Genomic DNA, 20,069 nt, shown 5'->3' with positions numbered 1-20,069 from the left:
TGTTGTCTCAGTTAATGTTAAAGGACAGGTCAATTAGAGATGCAGACCATCACTGGCGGCAACTTGCAGATTTCCGCGTTAACCCTGTATCTGAGTTTGCTTGTTGGGGTAGCAACAGTGGCAGCGTCCTTAGCTCTGTGCTAGGAGGCCCAGATTCAAGTCCCATCTGCTCCAGAGGTGTGTAATGAAAACCTTGCACTGGCTAATTAGGAAAACAGCCAGCATGTAGGCTCTGTAGGAGTCCGCCCTCAGCTTCGGAGGGAGAGCGCTGTCAGCTTCACGGTGAGCTCAGGAGGCGGAGGAGAGTAAGCGGGACGCCATGTCGGTGAAATGGCGGAGTAGAGCCGCTTACCTTGGACGAGGACGGACTGAGTCATCTCTGCCCCCTCTCCCCCCCCACAGACACACGGTCCGCGGGTGCTATGGTTTCCCGACAGTTCTTTCTGCCGCCGATTCGTCAGTTTCGCGCGCCGTTACCTGGAGTGGACGTCACTGACGCGTGACGTCACGTTCCGGAGGAAGCGGGACGCCTGTGGGGGGCGGGGCTGTGAGTTTGACGTCAGCGACTTCAGCCCGTCTCGCGCTCGCCGTCAGTCTGAGCCGGGGGCACGCGCCGTCTGTGTTTTCTCAGTGTGCAGTCTCTTACAACTTGTCCCTGCTTCCTCTATGAATCATGCTCAGTTACTTTTATTCTAATTGGATAGTGCTTGAGTAATTTTGTTTGAGCTGCTTACTGGACGGTACTGATGCAATTTTATCTGAGCTCAGTGATAAATCAAGCTTAACACTGCGGAGTTGGTGCCTCTTGTTAATTAGTGACTGTGGAAAAGGTAAAGCCCAGTGTTCACTTCCTTTCCCATAATTTGTCTTTGCCACGGTGGCAATGATGCCATGTCTGTTTTGTGTTGTAGCCACCCAGATGACACGAAGTTTTTGACCGCAAGCTCTTGGTCCACGCTGTAATTCTCACGGTTGTAAGTTTGAGGATATAATAACAACAGAATGACGAATAGGTAAGTGTTTGTTTGAAAGCAGCTGACAATCTAAAAGCGGCGTGAGGCAGCAGCATTTTTTTAAAATTGCAATTATTTCTCCTTGATTTGTTGGTAGGTGGTGGGGAGGCTGGATTCAGCAAAACATCGCAACGGCTAAAGCCAAGGTATGGCCTTTTGTAAACAAATCAGATTTCTTGCAAAGCCTAGAATGATGGAGTAATTCGTTACATTGTTTCAGGATTTCTTTTTGCCAAATTAATTTCATTAGTAGCTTGTATACATATTCATTGTTTGTCTAATTTATGCGCGCCGATACAGCTATGGCGTTGCACTCCTATATTGGAGAATATGGTGTTATATCATTTGCCCACTTAAATCTATTTGGTTTTGCTTGTTCTCTGACACGTTTTAAAAGTTAACTTTAACTTTTTGCCTTTTATTTCGTTGACCTGCTAAACCTCCTACCTCCCTACCTGAAAATGAGGGTGATGACTGAAGGAAAAGTATGACCCTCAGCAGCTCCTTTGCACTTTACCTTCCTCCCGGCCCATACTTATTGACCACAAAGGCTGAATAGGAGTTCATCCTTGATTTACCTAATTCCTCTCTTTATAAAGGTAAGGATTCCATAGACCTTTTTTTTTACAGACTCCTCAACTTATCACACCAACTTCAAAGATTTGTACATGTACACCCCCACGTCTTTTTATTCCTGCACTGTTTAAAAATTGTCCCATTTATTTTACATCTCCTTAGTAAATAAATTACTTCACAGTTTTGTGGTAAGCTTCATCTGCCATAAGAAATGGATAATAAAGCCCCTTTTGTCTGCTCTATTGTTCATTAATCCACCTGGCCCAGGTCCCTTTCTACCTCACCAAAAATAGCCGTCCTCTAGAAACATCAACTAGCACGTAAAACTTTGTTCAAATTCAGCAATTCTGAGTAATAAGATTGGATGTGGATGTAGTTGTACAGAAATTTTTTTTTGCAATGGCATTTGTGTTGTGACATTGTATATGAAAATGCATTATATTAACATTGCTTATTAGCATAAATGGAATTGAGGATGCCTATTTGCCCTCATCTCTGGTTGGATGGCAGACACTGGCAGTGCCTCTTGCTTTTTGGCTTCTTTCCCTCCCATGTTTCAGACTCTTTAGCAAATAGAAGTGAAAATTTGAAATTGTCAAGAACATTTTCACTTTTTTGAAAGAGTAGTATGTTAGGATGTGAGATGAAGAAGGGACTTCTGTAAAAAGAATCATGTTCCATAACAAACTTATATTTTTAATTCACAGTCTGCAAAAGCCGTGGAGCTTTTGACGCGTGATCTGGCTGAATTCACTCAGGTTATCCAACAGGATACTGTGACTACAATTTCAACAACAGCCTTAGCATTCAAAGAGAAACTTAATGTGAGTCTATATTCTGATTCTAGCAGATGTTGTACTGAACAGGTCTGACTTGCTAGATTAGATTTTTTTTTTGTTTTAATGAGGTGGTCTCTCCTGCTGTTATTAGACTGCTGAATGGACCTCTCTAATTTCAAATCTACTGTTGACTTTGTTTTTGTGCACCTCCTGTGCAGCCATAACCTTGTATGCCTCGCTCTGTCTAAGCACCTTATAATCTAAATGTCCTTGTTTGTTATGATCTGCCTGTACTGCTCGAAAAACAAAACTTTTTGTTTTATACTTGGGCACATGTGACAACAATAAATCAAATAAAAGAAAATGCATGCAATATTGGAGATTTTAACAACAAATGGATGTTTACTAAGTAAAAGAAATGAAGATAAAATAGGTAATCCAGATTATTTACTCATAATACTTTCAAAGATTTTAAATCTTTTAAATTATTCTAAAGATCATTTGAATGATAGTATAACTATAATATAAAAGTATAATCCCAATGACACATCTTTCCCGATCCCAAAAACATCCATACTTCAAAGGATACATTGTACAGTACTCCCACCAGAAAATCCTGTCACTAACTCTTTACAGTAAGGTAATCTAGCATTAACAAATCTTCTTATTGTCTCCCTTTCTTAAGACCAACTTTACACAGAATAAAACTTTTGTTGAATACACTAAAACTGGAAGTAAAATTGAAAATTGTTCTCCCTCCCTCCCTCTCCCCCTCCCTCCCTCTCTCTCTCCACCTCGACTGTTTTCCGTAAGTTTACCAAAAAATGTTCAGAAAATGCTAACCAAAAGCCTGAGGTGCAATTGTTTACCTTGCTAGGTTGTAAACCCTCCCAAGGTAAATTTTAAAAAAAATTTAGTTCTGAAAACAAGCCCTTAAAAAAAGAACATGGCGACAGAAACAGACTTCAGTTAATTAATTCTTTCAGATTCCCAGAAGATATGCCACTAAAAAATCTGAAACTGCAAACGTAACACAAATTATATTAAAAATATATAAATATCAAAAGACCCTGTGTTATAACGATTTTTGGTATCAAAGATAGAATGTTCCAGCAGCAATATAACTATAAACTTATTAATTTGAGCTAAAATGTGCAATGAAACATAATCTGATTCTAAAAACATTTAAGCAACGTGTTCAAGTTCACAGATACACCTATGCTATTATGATCTTCACCACTCAGTGTAGGTTGCTATGATTGGGAGTACAATATTCATGTAGAACCAGAGACACATCTGATCACAGTACTTAACAAATTGCAGACTACACAAGATTTACTTTTATACTTCTTTACTAGGTTGAGGAGCACGCAGAAGGTGGTCAGGTATTTAGCAAGGGACTTTCAAACTTACTTGGAGCAATCTCGGATGCGTTTGCACCTACAGTGGAAGAATCTGCCACTGCTGATATGAAAGCAATAAATGACTATCAGATGGGAAGTAGTGAGCCATATGATAGTCTGAAGGTATGTACAATGTTCTAAAATAATGGACAAAAGTGAAGTGGAAGGACAGTGATTATTTAAGAATTTTTTTTTTCTTTTATTTTGCAGGCCCGTCTCTGTAACCTTCAAGCTGATCCTGCAACATACTCCAAGAAACCAGATGGTAATATTCAACTATTAAGCTTTATTCATTCATGGGATGTGGGTGTCACTGGCTGGGCCAGGAAGGAGTGGTGTTAAGTTACCAAAATGGTGCAATCTATATTTGGGAAGTTGCAAACAAAGTTTCTTCCAAAGTATTTAGTATTCATATTCTAACTCCAGCATCAGGCCTTGTATACTGGATTATTTTACTTAATGACTCATCACAAATTATATGTTAATTTATTGTGACCATACTGATTAGTTGCATGCATCTTGCTATTTGTTTCATCTCTGTAAACTAATACTTCTCATAGCTGAAGTAAGATTTAGAGCTACAATTCTAATCTGTTCAGTGTTTCAGCTTTTTTGTGTACTAGAAATACAGATACAGCCAGTGACAAAACCAAATTTAGACTAGAAAACTATTCAATCTGACTTTGTAAAACGGATATGCAGGAAAATTGAGAAATTAGAACAAATAGCAACGTGCAAGAATTTTTAACCTGTGTAGCTATGGAAATTGAAGCAATATGCAGCATTGAATTTACAGTGCTGCCGCTATGCACGCAATAACCTCATAGTAACATGTACTGGTGGCTGCTATCATTCCAGAAGTAAGGAAATGGAAAAATGGGTACGGTCATTAACTGGGGGTAGAGTGGAGATTAAAAAAGTACAATTTATATCCTGCACCAATAATTTTTTAAAAATTTGTGTGAATGTAATTATATTTTGTTTCAATTCTCTCACCCTGTGCCACCAAATAACAATGGTTTTGCATGTGTAAGTATTTTGCAAATTAATTCTCAAAAAGTTTGTTGTGTAACCCTGCCCAAGTAAGAAATGCCAGAAATTCACAGCCTGCTCTGCCTGAGGTAATTGTTGCCGTTCCAATGTATACAAGTTGATATTTGAGTTACCTGCAAACTGAAATATACTGATAAATCATTTCACAGTAATGTAGTTTAGTCGAGCAATACTCATTAAAAATCCATGAGCCAATTTCAATCCAGTTTCTATATTCCCATCATTTTTCACGCCTGACATTTCAGTCCTTAAGTGACCGAGTCCATGATGTAGTTCAGCGCACCTATACAATGTTCTGCATTTAACAGGAGTGTAATTTGATATTCTGCTCAAGGACTGCAATGTTTCTCTTTATGTAGACGAGTCTATCCATTTTTCTTTGTTACTGGTGAGTAACAAAAAGTAATGTTTATCTTTTATCACTAAATACCTGCCATTCATTATATTAGAAAATCCTTAATGCTCGGTGATCAGCAGAATTTGTCTTGTCATTGGATCTCCTCTTGAGATATGTGCAATGAACATTGTGCATATTGGGTTCTTTAACTCAGTCATCCTAGTTTTGAAATAGAAAGCAGCAGTGACAAGCTCTCAGAAGACTTGGAAGTTTAGGGGATAGGCTGATAGGTTGTTTGGTTTATATCAAACACCATTACACGCCAATACAAAACATTAAGCAACCATCCTCTGCAGTGATTGAATTAATTGAGTCCCTACATAATTTTGCTATGTTGACTTGCTGCATAGACAAATAGATAATGCTGCTAAATTTAATTTATCCTCCTCTTGCCTCTTTTTTTTTTGACCAGCATTCAGGAAGATTGGAACTCCATGTGAGGTCGAATGCAAGAGATACAATATAATTTACAATTGCAAGGGGCACTATTGATTGCACTGTTGCATGATTACAAACAATGTGCAACAGCCCTGAAAACGCGTACTGCCTGTGTGCAGGTTTATCTTACCTCTGTAAGAAAATAGGGTTGAAGGGAAGATCCAAATTCATATTGAAGGGCTTCCATCAAATCAATTGAAAATGAAAAAGATTTAATCAGAAACACTCTGTGAACCCCACCTCAAACAAAATTTAAGTCAAGGAGAACATCAACAGAAAAATAATACTCTCAATTAGCTGGTGGGATGCCAAATAGCAGAGTAGAAAGTAACATATACTGAAATAGAGACAGTGCTAAAGCAAAAAAGACAGGAAGAGAAAAATTAGATAAAAAGTGTAGAAAAAGATCACTTAAAAATAAATCAAAAAAACAGAAAAAGAATGAAGTGCAACAGGACTCATATTCATACCACTCAAAGTTGTTGGCAGCATTTCACAGCAGTTAAGCCATGTTTTTATTGTTTACTCCCATCGTTGAGGTGGGGGAGACAAATCTCCACACCTCAGACATATACTGCTGCTCTTCCTAGTCTGATTTCTTTTTTAAATCAATATTCCAAATTTTTTAACAAGGTGATAAATTCCTTTTAATCGCCTACAATTTTTATTAAGAGATTTTAGTTGTCATTATGAAATCTCTTCCATATTGTTACCAAGGATACAGTATCTGTCCAGAATTTTAAAAAGTGCGCTTTTCTGTTTGGCTCAATTCCAGTCATATTTTGTATCTCGGCCCACATCTGCCCTTCTCACGGGTGAAGACTTTCTGAGCTGATAACTTTAAATTGACTCATGTTGTATAGTTACCGTGGACTAAGTTGCATCTTCCTGTGTCTAATGAGCAGAAGTGTTCTTGTGATGTGCATTGACCAAATAAAATATTGAGTAGTCTTGGTCTAATCTATAAATTGAAATTTTTTTCTATAATTGGAAATGTTCAAACATATTTTGACTGATTCCAACAAATTGAATACTTGAGTTTTATTGATGGCCTGTTTTCAAAAATGTTTAATTAGCTCACTTTACTTTTTCTATGTAAATCTTTTGTTTCCACAGAACACTATAACTCCTGGTTGTTGAGCTTCACCTTGGATGATGAGAAGTGCGCTATATCTGACCTCTTGGCTAATAATCCACCCATAAGAGACCTTTATGCAAAATTGGTATTTTTATCAGTATTTTTGGCAAATTAAAATACTTGACAAACTATAGTTGTATGAAAACTTATTGCATTGGCATCTACTTACCAAAGACTACTGCATCAATCTGTAAAAAATGAATTGTGTACCAAAACTAAATTCTCCAAATTGCTGCAAGAATATATTCAAAATCAGTTTAAAATAAGTTTTAACTTAATTATATTGCTCTTCTAAAGTTAACCCTTTGTAGAAATGTCAAGGGCCAAAAATTCTATATTCTTTCTTAGTTTAAACTGGCAACTTCACTTCTGTGAAATTATTTAACCATCTTAATTTAAGTAAACCTGTCAGTTTTATGAAGCATTTACTAATATACTTTTGTATTTATGCTTTTATATATTTTTATTAAAATAACTCTATTACATTTGTGCTTTAATTTTATTTGCATAGTGAATTCCTACCTAGCTTTTTTTTGATTTGCATTTTTTTATAAAATCTTTTTGATAGGTTCCCTCTGAAATTACTCATGCAGACTTCTGGTCTCGGTATTTCTACAGAGTCCATCAGCTTCATCAGGTCAGCACTCCAATGGGTTGATGTTTTCTGGGAACAAACAGCAATGATCTGCGGTATGGATAACAAAATTAATTTCAGTATCTCTGGATAGTGATGATGGGACAAGGGAGCAAATATAAACTACTGTTCTGAATGCATCTCGCTTGGATGATGGGTGAAGTGACTTGGCTGTGGTTCTGGTGATTGCTCCTAGAAGGCTGTTTATTGAAAGACCATGGGTTTTGAGAATGGAGGAGGAGGACCTTCAGGGGCAATACTTCTGCTAAATATTCAGCTAAGCATTTGTAATGATTCTGTACCACTTCCAGATAAGTGAGGTTGATTTTGTTTATCTTAGTAGAAATCATGCACTCTTGCACAGATGTAAGATTATAATTTGAGCAACATGGTACCAAAATGCTAGTTCCTGGGCAATTCCATAATCCACATTATTAGCGGATGAGGAACTATTAGAAACTTGAATTTGGGTTCCTATCATCCTTTAGTGTGTCTTCAGTACTGCAGTAAGTAGACAAAGCTATATTGCAATTGAGCTCATTGGCTCTTAAAAATGCAATACTCCATAACTGGTAGTTTTCAGATTCTCTAAGTGGTGCGGCTTGCTTAAGTATAAACAGCCTTTACTGATGGGGTTAAATGTTGTTCATCTAACTGTTTTTTCATGTTAGCAAATCAAATCTACTGTTTCTGTACTTATACAGGCCTTTTGCAAGTGTAAGCATGGTCAGGTATGCAGAAAGTTGAATTAGAACGGCTTCTCCAGTGAATAAAGAGGCATAATAATAATAATAATGGTATTCTAGGAACACGTATTTATAGTGAAAGGCTGGATTGCAGTAGAACTTGCATCCATAAATTCAAATGTAAAGTACACAATCAGTTAAAAATATGGAAACCTATAATAGTCATGTAATAAAAATTAATAGACACACAAATTGCAGCAGGTAACAGGGAAGCGTGAACAAGATTGGAAGGATTATTGAATTAAAATTAAAAACTAGTGCACCTTAGCACTTTCTTTTAACTCCTTGCACAGGAAGAAGCTCGGAGAACAGCCTTAAAAGAAAGAGCAGAACAAAGCACATATTCTGTGGATCTAAAATGGGAAGATGAAGGTATAGAAATGCATTATAAACTCCTTACGCCATTATGAAGAGCTATTTAAGTAAATCTTGTGTTCATATAATGGTGCAATGAACTAAGGAATTAAAAATTTACATTTTCTTATTTAATCTTTTTCCTTAGATGAATGGGATGACACAAGCTTTTCTGCTGTTGCTTTTAACCCGAAAGATCTAAATATGATAACTAATGACAGGCATGAACTACCAGGAAACAAAGTGGAAGAAACTGGCTCGAGAGTTGCTGTGTCAACTTTGTCTGACCACACATCAAGTGAAATCCAGCCACTTGCTTTGCTTTCCACTGAGGACATTCAAGGAATCCAACTAAATCACCCAGCAGGAGAAACTATCCAAATGTTAGAATCATTTTTGGAAATGGAGAAGAAGCATGAAAATAAAACTGTTTTAAAAGAAGAATTGTGTCACAAACTATTTGGAGATGAGGGCATAAGTACTGGTGAGGACTCTTCAGGTTTTGAAGAGTCCCCAGTCTCCATTCTCGAGAGAAATTTTGCTCACCTCAATTTACAACCTAGCATTGATAAAAATGCAACCGTCAAGTTAACTTCAAATGTTGAAAAATCTGCTTTTGTGAGTAACAAAGGTGAGTATTTTGTTTCAAATTATGTGTTAACTGTGTTATTTGAATTGTTTTTTGTTTCAGTTTTCTTATTCTTTCTTTACCAATTTTGCCCTTCGTCTCCTGAAAACATTGGCTCCATCCTTCAGTGCACAGTTTGATGGGCACCAATCACTCTTTGATACCTAGCATAAATTACCATCCTTCAAACTCGTGCTTTGTTGTTGTGTTGTGCATGCTGTTTGACTGTTGAGTTTTATAGAAGATTCTAGCATGTATCCAACATGTTTCTCACAAGTCTGCTTGTAATTCTTGAACACAGAACAGGGATATATGGTTGAATTTCTTCTCTCCAACTTGACACAAAGACCAATGATTATACTGCTACTGGCAAACTTGCTGAAATCTTCAGATTTAGTACCAATTGTAAATTGAACTTGGGACCAGTCAATATATTTAATGGGTTAGTTGGTTGAATAATTGGTAGAGTTTTTAATGTTTAATCCTTCACAAAATTCATTTTTTGAACACTTTAATCAGTCATTTAAATCAATCATCCACTGTTTAGTTGTTGTAGAATTTGTATAAATTAGACCTTTTGCACTTTGCTCAGTCTTCCTGTTATATCATAACTCACTTTAAAAGTTTTCTAATTTGAATGATATGTGCATTAATAGTACTTCACTAATGACCTGTGCCCCTTGATGGATTGAGCTGTCATGCTAAACTATTGAAATTGCTGAAGTCAGTTATATTAATTCATGGGATTCAGGCATTACTGATGAGGACAGCAATTAATGCCTGACCCTAACCACTCTTGAGAAGGTGTTGGAGAGTTAGCTTCATGAACAGCCGTAGTCTGTACATCCTCAATGGTGTTAAGGAGATCCATGATTTTAACCACACAACAGTGAAGGAACGATGATATAATTCAGAGTTCAGATGGTTTGCGATTTGCAAGGGTATTTACAAATGGTGTTCCCATGCATCTGCTGACTCTTATTGTAGACAGTAGAAGTTAAAGGTTTGTAAGGTGCTATCACAAAACACTGGTGAGTTGTACAATGAATCTTGTGGATGAAACACATTGTGTTAGTGATGGAGGAAGAGAGTACACAAGATGACTGGTAGTTTGCCAATTAAGCAGGCTGTTGTGGTGTAGTTCCTTTGAGATTTTATGGATCTGCACTCATCCAATCAACAACAGAGTACTTGGGCCTTATAGATGGTAGAAAGGGTTTGAGGAATCGGGAGGTGCACAGAATTCCTAACCTCTGACCTGCCCTTGGATCTGCCGGATTTCTGAGTGGTCCAGTTAAGTTTCTGATCACTGATGACCTCTAGAGTGTTAAGAGTCATACAGCATGGAAACAGACCCTTCAGTCCAAACCGTCAACGCCAACCATGTTTCCAACTAAATTAACCCCACCTGCTTTTGCGTGGCCCATATCCTTCCAAGCCTTTCCTATTCATGAACTTATCCAAATGTCTTTTAAACATTGTAACTGTACCTGCATTCACCATTTTGTCTGGCAGTTCATTACCCCATGAACCACACTGTATTTTAAAAATTGTCCCTTGTGTCCTTTTCAAATATTTCTCCTCACCTTAAAAATATGCCCCTTCGTTTTAAAATCCCCACCCCAGGGTAAAGACCCTTGTCTTTCACTTTATCCATGCCCTCAACCTCCTAGGCTCCAGTGAGAAAAGTCCCAGCCATTCCAGTCTATTTTTATATCTCAAACCCTCTATTCCTGGCAACATCCTGATAAATCTTTTCTGAACTTGAGACCAGGATGTGTATTTAATGTAGTTCATCACTACATAAGGTTCACATGCAGAATTCTGAGATTTCCTATTTCTTTAACCTGTACTGCATAAATGCAAGATTTAATGCAACTGTCCCTTGAAGGGCTTCACATGTCTAACAAGTACAACCCAGTCCCTCAGACAAAATAAAACACTACTCATCCATTTCTGATGGGGTGTAGGCCAATTTTCATTGCTATTGCCTGTTTGTGATTTGGGTGAGGACGGAAGGCAACGCAGGCAGTGATTCAGACAGAGTTGTGACCTCAACCTGTTGATCTAGGTAAGTAATCCCCTCCCCTGCACTCAACCAAACTTTCATGTTACTTTCTGCCATGCTCTCACTGTCAACCCCATAGTAACCCCATTTATTTAGGTCTTCATCTTCCCAAATTACCCCTGAGGCCCAGGCTTACCCACTTAGTGACCAACAAAGCCTGTGTGCTCCAATGCTGTATTATCTCCTATCTTATCACAAGTTGTCCCCTGCATAATTGTTCTCTCCTCTGAATCCCCCCCTCCTTGCTCTGTCCAGTTCTCAAAATTGAATCTGCTAATCCCCTACCACAACAGCAGCCTCTGATTAACCCCTCGCCTGTGATTTTTTTTCAGTCAGGAAACCCCTAGGACACACTGATTCCATCTCCCCCCTCTACTGCCCGACTTGGAACGACAGCCCTGACTGATGGCTGACCAGATCCTTGACCGATATCTGTGCAGTTCCCTGATTGACATACTAATTTCCAGGCTGATAGCACTGGACCTGTAGGACTTATTGTAACATACTCTCAGGGCTTTAATGATTCAGAACCCCTGAACCTGAATGAACCAAGTGACCAGCTGACTGATGCTTCTGGATGATGCCTTTGAGTATGTTGCGACCCCTGACTGACAAGAGTCCCCTTGACTTGACTGAAGAGTCAGTCCCTTTGACTTTGAGACATGGCCATTTGGTTGAAGCACATTTATCTGTGTTTGCTGCATAATCTGCTGGCACATACTGCAGTTGTTACAATGATGTAGGATGGTGCTATACGGCAACATGTCTACCCCCTTGACTGACTGTTGCTGGCAGGCTTTGTGTCTGTGCTAAAAGGTTCTGCAAAATGGAGATTCTATGAGTTTGTAGCATATGAATGAGGTGGCAATGCATAAAAAAGCAAGGCAAGGCAGAGATGCTATGTGCATCCATGTAGGTGCAAAGGGAGAGCACTAAGAGGCTAAGACCCCTGATATGCACCATTCATGAGATGAGTGCCTGTCCTTCTATGTAAAACTGCCTGGCAGCAGTGCTACAATGTAAGGAATTGTTGAGCTTCAAAGTGCAGTATTAAAGTATGAACCTGTATTATAAGTGAGTCTGAGATGTGTCATGACAGTGTGATGAGGCTGCTGCTTGGCTGAAGCCACCCTTCGTCGTTAGAGATTGCAAGCTGTTGCTGCTTATGTAGCATGCCCTGAGATGTTGGGGAATGCTAGCCAAGGTCAGTGCCTGAAGAGACATCGACACGCTACAGCCACCAGGTAACCGTTCTGACTTTCATATCAGAAACTGGTGCCAATTAGTTTCCTTTGCTGCCTAGGAAAATAGCAACCTACATGTAAATGTCATGGGATTAGGTAACTAATGCCACGCAATTAGGTTCCTTACAGCTCACTAGCGAGATTCTCATTTGGCCGTTGAAACCGTATGCAAAAAATCAGTCTTTTTTTCCCTCGGTTTTGAGAAAATAATTTTTCCATTCTTGCCACTTTTCCCCCAACTGTCTCACCATTGCTGCTGTCATTCAGGCTGGGAATATTTAGCCCATTGTCTTTCACTAAGATATTTTGAGTTGGACAGTGAATCTAAAACTTTTCTTTTTGCATAGTTGAAACTGATAATCTCTGGTATGAGGACATTGTCTTGTGAGCAAAGGCTAAATAGGCTGGGACTCTACTCAGTGGAGTTTAGAAGAATGAGAGGTGATCTTATTGAAACCTGTAGGATTTTTATGGGGCTTGACGAGGTAAATGCTGAGGGGGTGTCCCCCTCATGGGACAGTCTAGGACCAAAGGGTATAGTGTCCGAATTAAGAGGTGCCGATTTAAGACTCCGATGAGGAGAAAATTCTTCTCCCAGAGGGTTCAGTGTCTTTGGAACTCCTTGCCACAGAGCTGTGGGCCAGAGTCCTTGTGTAAATTTATGGCTGAGATAGATTCTTGATCAGTAAAGATGGCCAGGATGGGCATGTCACCCAGGGAGTGGGAGCTCACCGACTCCCACAGGTACCTAGACTCCCCCACCTTCCTGCAAGAATGCGATCCCCTACTCCCAATTCCTCCGCCTTTGCCACGTCTGCTCCCAAGATGGGGTGTTCCACTCCCGAACATCCCAGATGTCGTCCTATTTCAAGGACTGCAACCACCCCCCCACCCCCGCCACAGGTGATCGAAAATGCCCTCAACTGCATCTCTTGTGTCTTTGCACTCACCTATCACCACCCCACCTACCTTCCCCCGCCCCACGCCTCCTCTCTCTATTCATTTCAGATCTCCCCTCCCCCTCCCCATTTCTGAAGAAGGGTCCTGACCCGAAATGTCAGCTTTCCTGCTCCTCTGATGCTGTGTGGCCTGCTGTGTTCCTCCAGCTCCACACTGTGTTATCTCTGACTCCAGCATCTGCAGTTCTTGCTTTCTCTCAGTAAAATGCCCTTTTTTTTTTGTTGTAGGGACTACATTTAGGTGACCAAGGCTCTTGTCTGAAACCGATAAAACTAAACTAAACTATTGGGGAAAAGAAATGGCTCAGGTACCATAATTAAGTTTGTGATTTTCAGGTAAATCATTTCTGGCACCATTACTTTGTCAAAGATTAGGAATCGACCTTTTCTAGGGATACACCTCTGTTGACGTTTAAAATGCTGTAAAATTTAGGAGACATTTTGGGCATCATTTTAGAGTAGTTCTCTTTTTAAAAAAAAAAGTTTGCATTGACTTCTATAATCTCTAGCAATGCTAGTCATACTCTTCTTTCAAAGTGAGCATCTTTCTTCCAGTTCTGCTCTGGCCAGACAAACAGGAATTTCAGCAGCATGTGGAGGGAACACGAGCTACAGAGAAACCAGCAAGAAAGAGACTAGCTCATGAACATTTGCTAGAGTTCCTTGATGCTACACTTTGCACATTCTGCCTTTTTGTGAAGGGCAGTCACTCTAGGCTCACCCTTGAATTCCACTCTTTTGTCCATATTTGAGCCACAGCTATAATGAGGCCAGGAGTTGAGTGACCCTGGTAGAACACAAACTGAGTGTCAATGAGCAGATTACTGCTGAGTAAGTTCCACTTAATAGCGCTGATAACAGCATTTTACATTACTAATGATTGAGAGTAGGCTGATGGGTGATAATTGGCCAGTTGGATACATCCCTGCTTTTTATGATCAAAGCACACCCGAGCTATTTTTCTGAAGACTTGTAACATAATCAAAACAGTAACTGTATTTCTGTCTTTTCAAGTAGTGCTAGACCTGCTGAGTTTCTGCAGCATTTTCTGTTTCACTTCAATTTTCCATATTGTCAGGTGTATGTCAGTGTTGTAACCACACTTGGATGGCTTGGCTGGGGATGCGGCTAATTCTAAAGGGCAAGTCTTCAATTCTGTTACCCCAGAGTGTTTTCAGAGCCCATAACCTATATTGTACCTTGTATCTTCAACCATTAATTAACATAATGTGGAGTGAATTAAATTGGCTGCATACTGGCCACTTTGGTGGGGACCTCAGGAGAAAGCAGAGATCGATCATTCAATTAACACTTCTGCCTGGAGATTGTTGCAAACCCTTCAACCTTGTCTCTTGCATTGTTGTGCTAGGAACCCCCGTCATTGAGGCTGGATATCCTCTGGAACCTCCTTTTTCTGTTAATTGTTTAGTTAATCACTGCCATTTGTGGTTGGATGTGGCAAAACTGTAGAGCCTTTGATTTGGTCCATTGGTTTTAGAATCTGCAGACCATTGCATGCTGCTTCCTTGTGTAGTCCTGTCATATAGCTTCACCAGTTTGGCACCTCATTTATAGGTATGCTTGTTGCTGTTCCTGACAGTTTTCACACTCTTCGTTGAATCAACACTGGTACCTTAGCTTAATAGCAGTGGTAGTTAGAGAGACCACAAGGTTATAAATTATGATTCATTACAGTTCCACTGGTCCTGATGGCCCACAGCTCTTCATGAATGACAAGTTTTGAGTTGATATATCTGTTCTAAACATATCCCATCTAGTATAATGGTTGTACCACACAACATAGTCATATTCGTAGTTATAGAGCATGGAGACAGATCCTTCGGTCCAACTAGTCCATACAGTTCCAGAAGGAAGCTCACCACCACCTTTTCGAGGGCAACTAGGTACGGACAATGAATACTGGCCATGCTCCACAATGTTTTTTTTTTTAAGAATAACGTGCTAAATGCCTTCTTAACCACCCTGTCCACCTGTGATGAAAATTTCAAGGAATTATGCACCTTAACCCCTAGGTATTGCTGTTCTACAACACTACCAAACAAAAGGCTTTGGGTTCACAAGGACTTGCTGTGGTCATCCGTATCTGTTCTTGTCAAGAACAGATGCAACAACTATGGGTAGATTGGTGAAGTCATTTTTTTTCCTTCTGCTATCTACCATAGGCTAGTCTTACAGATATGTCCTTCAGTACTCTGCTAATTCAGTCAGTGTTAGTGCTACCTATTTACAGGACATTGTACACTGGATAGAGGGTTCATTTTGTGTCCTTCCTACCTTCAATGCTCCTTTTAAGTGGTGCTCAACATGGAGGAGCACTGAATCATGAGATAAGACAGGACAGTAGATGGTAACTGCAGGTTTCTTTACTCATATTTGACTAGAAACCCTAAGATTTCATGGTGTATAGACTCAATATTGAGGAGTCTCAGAACTATTCACTCCTGTCATACAGTCCTGGGCCATTAATTGTAAGACATGGTTTGGTGAGTATGACTACTGTTGAAACCTGTCTGAACTGTGGCATATTTTCAGGTATAAAAAGTGAAGGAACTTGCAGGATGGATTGGTGCTTGGGTTGATGTTGAGTGCTCTGTTTATTTTCGATCCTTTTCAACTTTTCTGCAAAGTTTGATACAATTGAGTGGCTTGTTTGGCCATTTCAGAGGGCTGTTGAGCATCAACCACATTGTTGTGGGTCTGGAATCATGATATAGGCAGATTTCCTTTTCCTGAAGGGTGTTAATAAACCAAATGAGTTTTTGCAACAGTGGTAGATTCATGATCACTGTTACTGAAGTATAGCTTTTTAAAGTCTGTATTAATTGAATTGCATTGCAGTTCCCTTCTACTAACAGTGCAACCGAAGGAGAAAATATTAAATTAGAAAATTCTCAAAGTGGGCCAGGTTTTTGTAGCTGAAGAATAGAATTTTGAAATCTGAAACTGACTTGGCTACCTCCAGAGTTAGAGCATTAAAACTAAAGCGATCTTCCATTTATAATGGTGGTGATCTTTAACAGGAAGAATCGATGATAATGATACATATTGGGAAACTCTTGTCAATGATTTAGTGTTGTATGAACTCTGGTTTCACAGTTTTTTTTTAATTATAGGAAACACTGATTATGTTGAAAACTGGGATGAAGACCTTGATCTGGACATGACTGAAGAGGAAATCCAGATGACTTTATCTCGAGCTGAAGCCTCGGGTGAGGTACTGTTTTTGTTCTGTAATGCTTTTCTACCTTGATAATTAAAGGTCACAAGATTGCTGCCGTCATGCATTTATGTTTTCTTTTGCAGCTTGATCCTGAAGACTGGGATGATTGGGTTTGCGAACAGAAGTAAACTCTTGACACAACTAGACTATTACCTGCAGAACATAAATAAATGGATACTGTGTCACAAGCTGTTGCCATTATTTGAGTGCTGTGTTAAAAGAGACATCAACCAGTTTATGGACAAGATAACAATTTTATTTGAGATGGTATATGTTAAGACAATCATTTTTACATACATGTGCAGCTTCATGAATGGATTGAAAATCTGTATCTGAACAGGTGCCAATTTCAACGGTAAATGCTAAGAATGAACAAATATCTGGCAGCCTTGGTCTGGGAATGCTGTTAAACTGTACAAGTTGCTGTGTCACAAAGGTGGTGTTGGTAACCCCCCTCTATAGAAGATTATGCAGTGAATTAGTTAACCTGCCTAAAGTCTTCAATGACTCCTCAGCATGATTGCTGCCATCTGAAAGTCAAGATGTCGTTGTTTTCTGAGCCACCGCCTACAATGTAAACTGTAACTCTCTCGTTTCTTGATCTGACTGCTAGAACCCCCCAGCATCATGAATGAAGCACAATCTCCAGGGAAACACAGAACTCCCAGGCAAGGTATCACTGTGCACAAGTTGATACATCTTACTGATGAGTATTATAAAGGTGGTGTAGCTCTTCCCTGGTGCCACCAAATAAATCTATCTTTCCTTAGAATCTCCCAGTGCTTTTATTAACAGATCCTGAAATTGATGCTGCTGTGCTTTTCAGATTGGCACCCAGTTGACCTAGGTCCTGACACATTCGTTTTTTTGTCCAAAACTCTCATTGACCTGCATTCTCACATTCAGGAATTTTACAGCCTTAAACCTTAACTTCCTAATTTCAGTGTCACGGAGACTTACAGCTATTGCGTGAATCTTGTATCCACCTGCATTTTTATCCAGAAAATTTACTTTGCAATGAATTTTTAGTTTTATTTTAGCTGTGAACACTAATCATTTCTCCAGCTTATTTCATCTTAAGTGGAGACATGTTGAGTTTTTAAGTAGGCCTTCACTTGCTCAGTGCCTTAGCCTTTTGAAGACAGTTACAACATTTCCAGTAGCTCATGAAATAAAGAAATTGGCAGAATGTTAATTTTCAGACCTTTGAGAGGGAAGGGCCTCACAACTTGCCAATATCAATTTCACTGGAACAGTCTTGGAGATGTGAGAGACAGTTACGAATGGGAAATTGTGGCTGTAAACTATGACTTGTTCCAGAGCATGACACTGTGTATCAACAAGCTGAACTATATGCGATACATTTTCATCAATCGTTTTCAAAAGGCAGAAATTGTCTTCTGCATTAACTGTATTAGTGTTTGGGTGGGTGATATTTGTGAATTGTTTCAAAAGCTTTTCTTTGCTTTCTCCTCCTAGTCTTTATTTAACTAAGATTTGTTCCAACTTCCAGTCGCAGTCAGTAAAACTTTAGATTAAATTTTTGGTCACGTCTCCAGTGATATTAAAACAACTATGTTTATATAACACCTGCTCTTGTCAGTGTTCAATGTGTTTGGTGCTGAAAAGTTGATCACTTTTCTATTGGTGATATTCTGTTTCAGTGTTGAATGTTTGCTCAAGACCAGCAGAGTGAGGTGCAGTATTTAAACTTTGTCTATCTTTACTTCCCCATAATGAATCTTTTAACCCAAAAGATTTTCTTTTGGCCTAGTCAAGTTTGCTGTCAATTTGTAAGTAATTTTGCACATTAGAACTGCCAAATTTCATTTTGTTCAACACCCAACTGGCAGTGCAAGATTTTCTGGCCAGCTTACCCTTGAACTGCCTATAAATTGCTGCAAATTGAATTCTATCCAATTTATTAACAATCTGGTCTGAATGCAGAGAGCAAAAGTTTTAAGTGGTTCCTTTCGCTGTTAATAAAGAGCTCCCACACAGTCTATACATAGCTTAGATTAACTTTTTTTTAATATATAATAAACAATATTATTGGATGTGAAAGTGAAAAAAGTAATTCTTAGTTTATTTTTTCTTGTTCTTTGGTTTCTGGGATTTCATTTTCTTTTTAAAAGATGAAAGCTCATATGTGAATCTGAAAAAATATTGTGGCAAAAGTTTCCTCTGATCCCTCTAGGAAATTACAACTTCAGTCATGTAACCTTTTAAAGTAGAATCCCAACATCAAGCTAGTTATATATTCCCAAAAAGACAAAAAAAACTTGTCTTCTACATTTACAGTAATTCTGATTTGGCTGGGTGAGTTGTGTTTGAATATTTTTAAAAAAAAGTTGTTTTTATGGTTTGAGTGCTGTGAAAATAATGTGTTGAATGTTTGTAGAAAAATCAGTGAGACAGTTAATATCAGAATGTTTCCATTGATGGTATTCTGACCATCCCCATTTTATGTGTCAATTAAATAAACATGTCTATTAACTTATAATGTAAGAGTTCCACAAGATTGAGAATTAAAAGACTACATCCCCTGTTTGAGCAAATGTTACTGGTCTCAGTGAATTACAAATCTTAATTTTGCTGGTGAGCTACATATCATTAGGGAAGTGCTACAAAAACCTACTGATTTCAGCAAGCTAATAAGTAATAATATTAAGACTTGCCTGTTGTAATTTATTTCATTAGATTTTTATTTTGTTATAAAATCAACAAATTGCATCAGTGTTTTAAAACCTCCCACGGAACCTTTAGACACATGACACTTTAACCAAACAATGTTCTGAAGAATACTCATAACAGACTCAAAACATTAACTGTTTCTCTTTTCACAGATGCTGGCAGATCTGCTAAGTTTATTCAGCATCCTCTGTGTTTACTTCAACTTTCCAGCATCTGCAGTAATTTGCCATTTATATGATACTGAAACAGATCACTCAGAATCATTACCACAATTTTTAAACAATAATTATGCATTCATGGGATTTGGGAGTTACTGGCTGAACCAGCATTTGCTTCCCATCCCCAGTTGCACTTGAGAAAGTGTTGGTGAGCTGCCTTCTTAAACAACTGCAGTGTGTTTGCATAGGGGGACCCATAATGCTAATAGGGAGTTCCCTAAGTTACCAACAATTATTCACTTGTTTCTACTGTTCATAAAATTTATAGTATTCAGGGCATGAATTTGATGTTTAGATTTGGACATTGCCTAGTATTTAAAAGCCTGTTTTTAACATGCAAGCACAGCTAATTTCAGAGGATTGTAAACTTGTAGCCATTCAAACTCCAAATTAGTGATACATCACAAGTATTGGGCATTTGGCTCATTTGTGTCTGTTAACTGTTTTTAGTACATCTATCCAATTTGTCTCATTTTGTTCTGCTTT

At 38.7% G+C, this 20,069-nt stretch overlaps 2 protein-coding genes across 4 annotated transcripts in view; one reads left to right on the top strand and one right to left on the bottom strand.

Moving 5' to 3' along the window:
* tube1 (tubulin, epsilon 1) overlaps positions 1–510 on the bottom strand; it is a 37,239-nt gene extending 36,729 nt beyond the window's left edge. Inside the window, exon 1 of one of the 3 annotated variants that reach the window (XM_048596935.1) lies at positions 353–510. In XM_048596935.1, coding sequence (XP_048452892.1) covers positions 353–377 — 25 coding nt within the window. In that variant the 5' untranslated portion in view covers positions 378–510. The remainder of the gene's footprint in view (positions 1–352) is intronic. The other 2 variants (XM_048596934.1, XM_020537206.2) reach the window with 2 other exon arrangements.
* Positions 511–599: 89 nt separating this feature from the next.
* LOC109938907 (BSD domain-containing protein 1-like) lies at positions 600–19,211 on the top strand. Its single transcript, XM_020537208.2, has 12 exons — positions 600–830; positions 912–1,013; positions 1,111–1,159; positions 2,297–2,413; positions 3,727–3,894; positions 3,982–4,036; positions 6,776–6,882; positions 7,366–7,434; positions 8,471–8,549; positions 8,680–9,162; positions 16,565–16,665; positions 16,755–19,211. The coding sequence occupies exons 2-12, from the start codon at positions 1,003–1,005 to the stop codon at positions 16,797–16,799; spliced, it is 1,284 nt and encodes a 427-aa protein (XP_020392797.1). The 5' UTR covers positions 600–830; positions 912–1,002; the 3' UTR covers positions 16,800–19,211.
* The last annotated feature ends 858 nt before the right edge of the window (positions 19,212–20,069 follow it).

The sequence above is a fragment of the Rhincodon typus genome, chromosome 5 (assembly GCF_021869965.1).
Source record: "Rhincodon typus isolate 14 chromosome 5, sRhiTyp1.1, whole genome shotgun sequence".
In the NCBI taxonomy this organism is placed as follows: Eukaryota; Metazoa; Chordata; class Chondrichthyes; order Orectolobiformes; family Rhincodontidae; genus Rhincodon; species Rhincodon typus.
The sequence above is the reverse complement of the archived record's forward strand: the minus strand, read 5'-3'. Positions and strand labels throughout refer to the sequence as shown.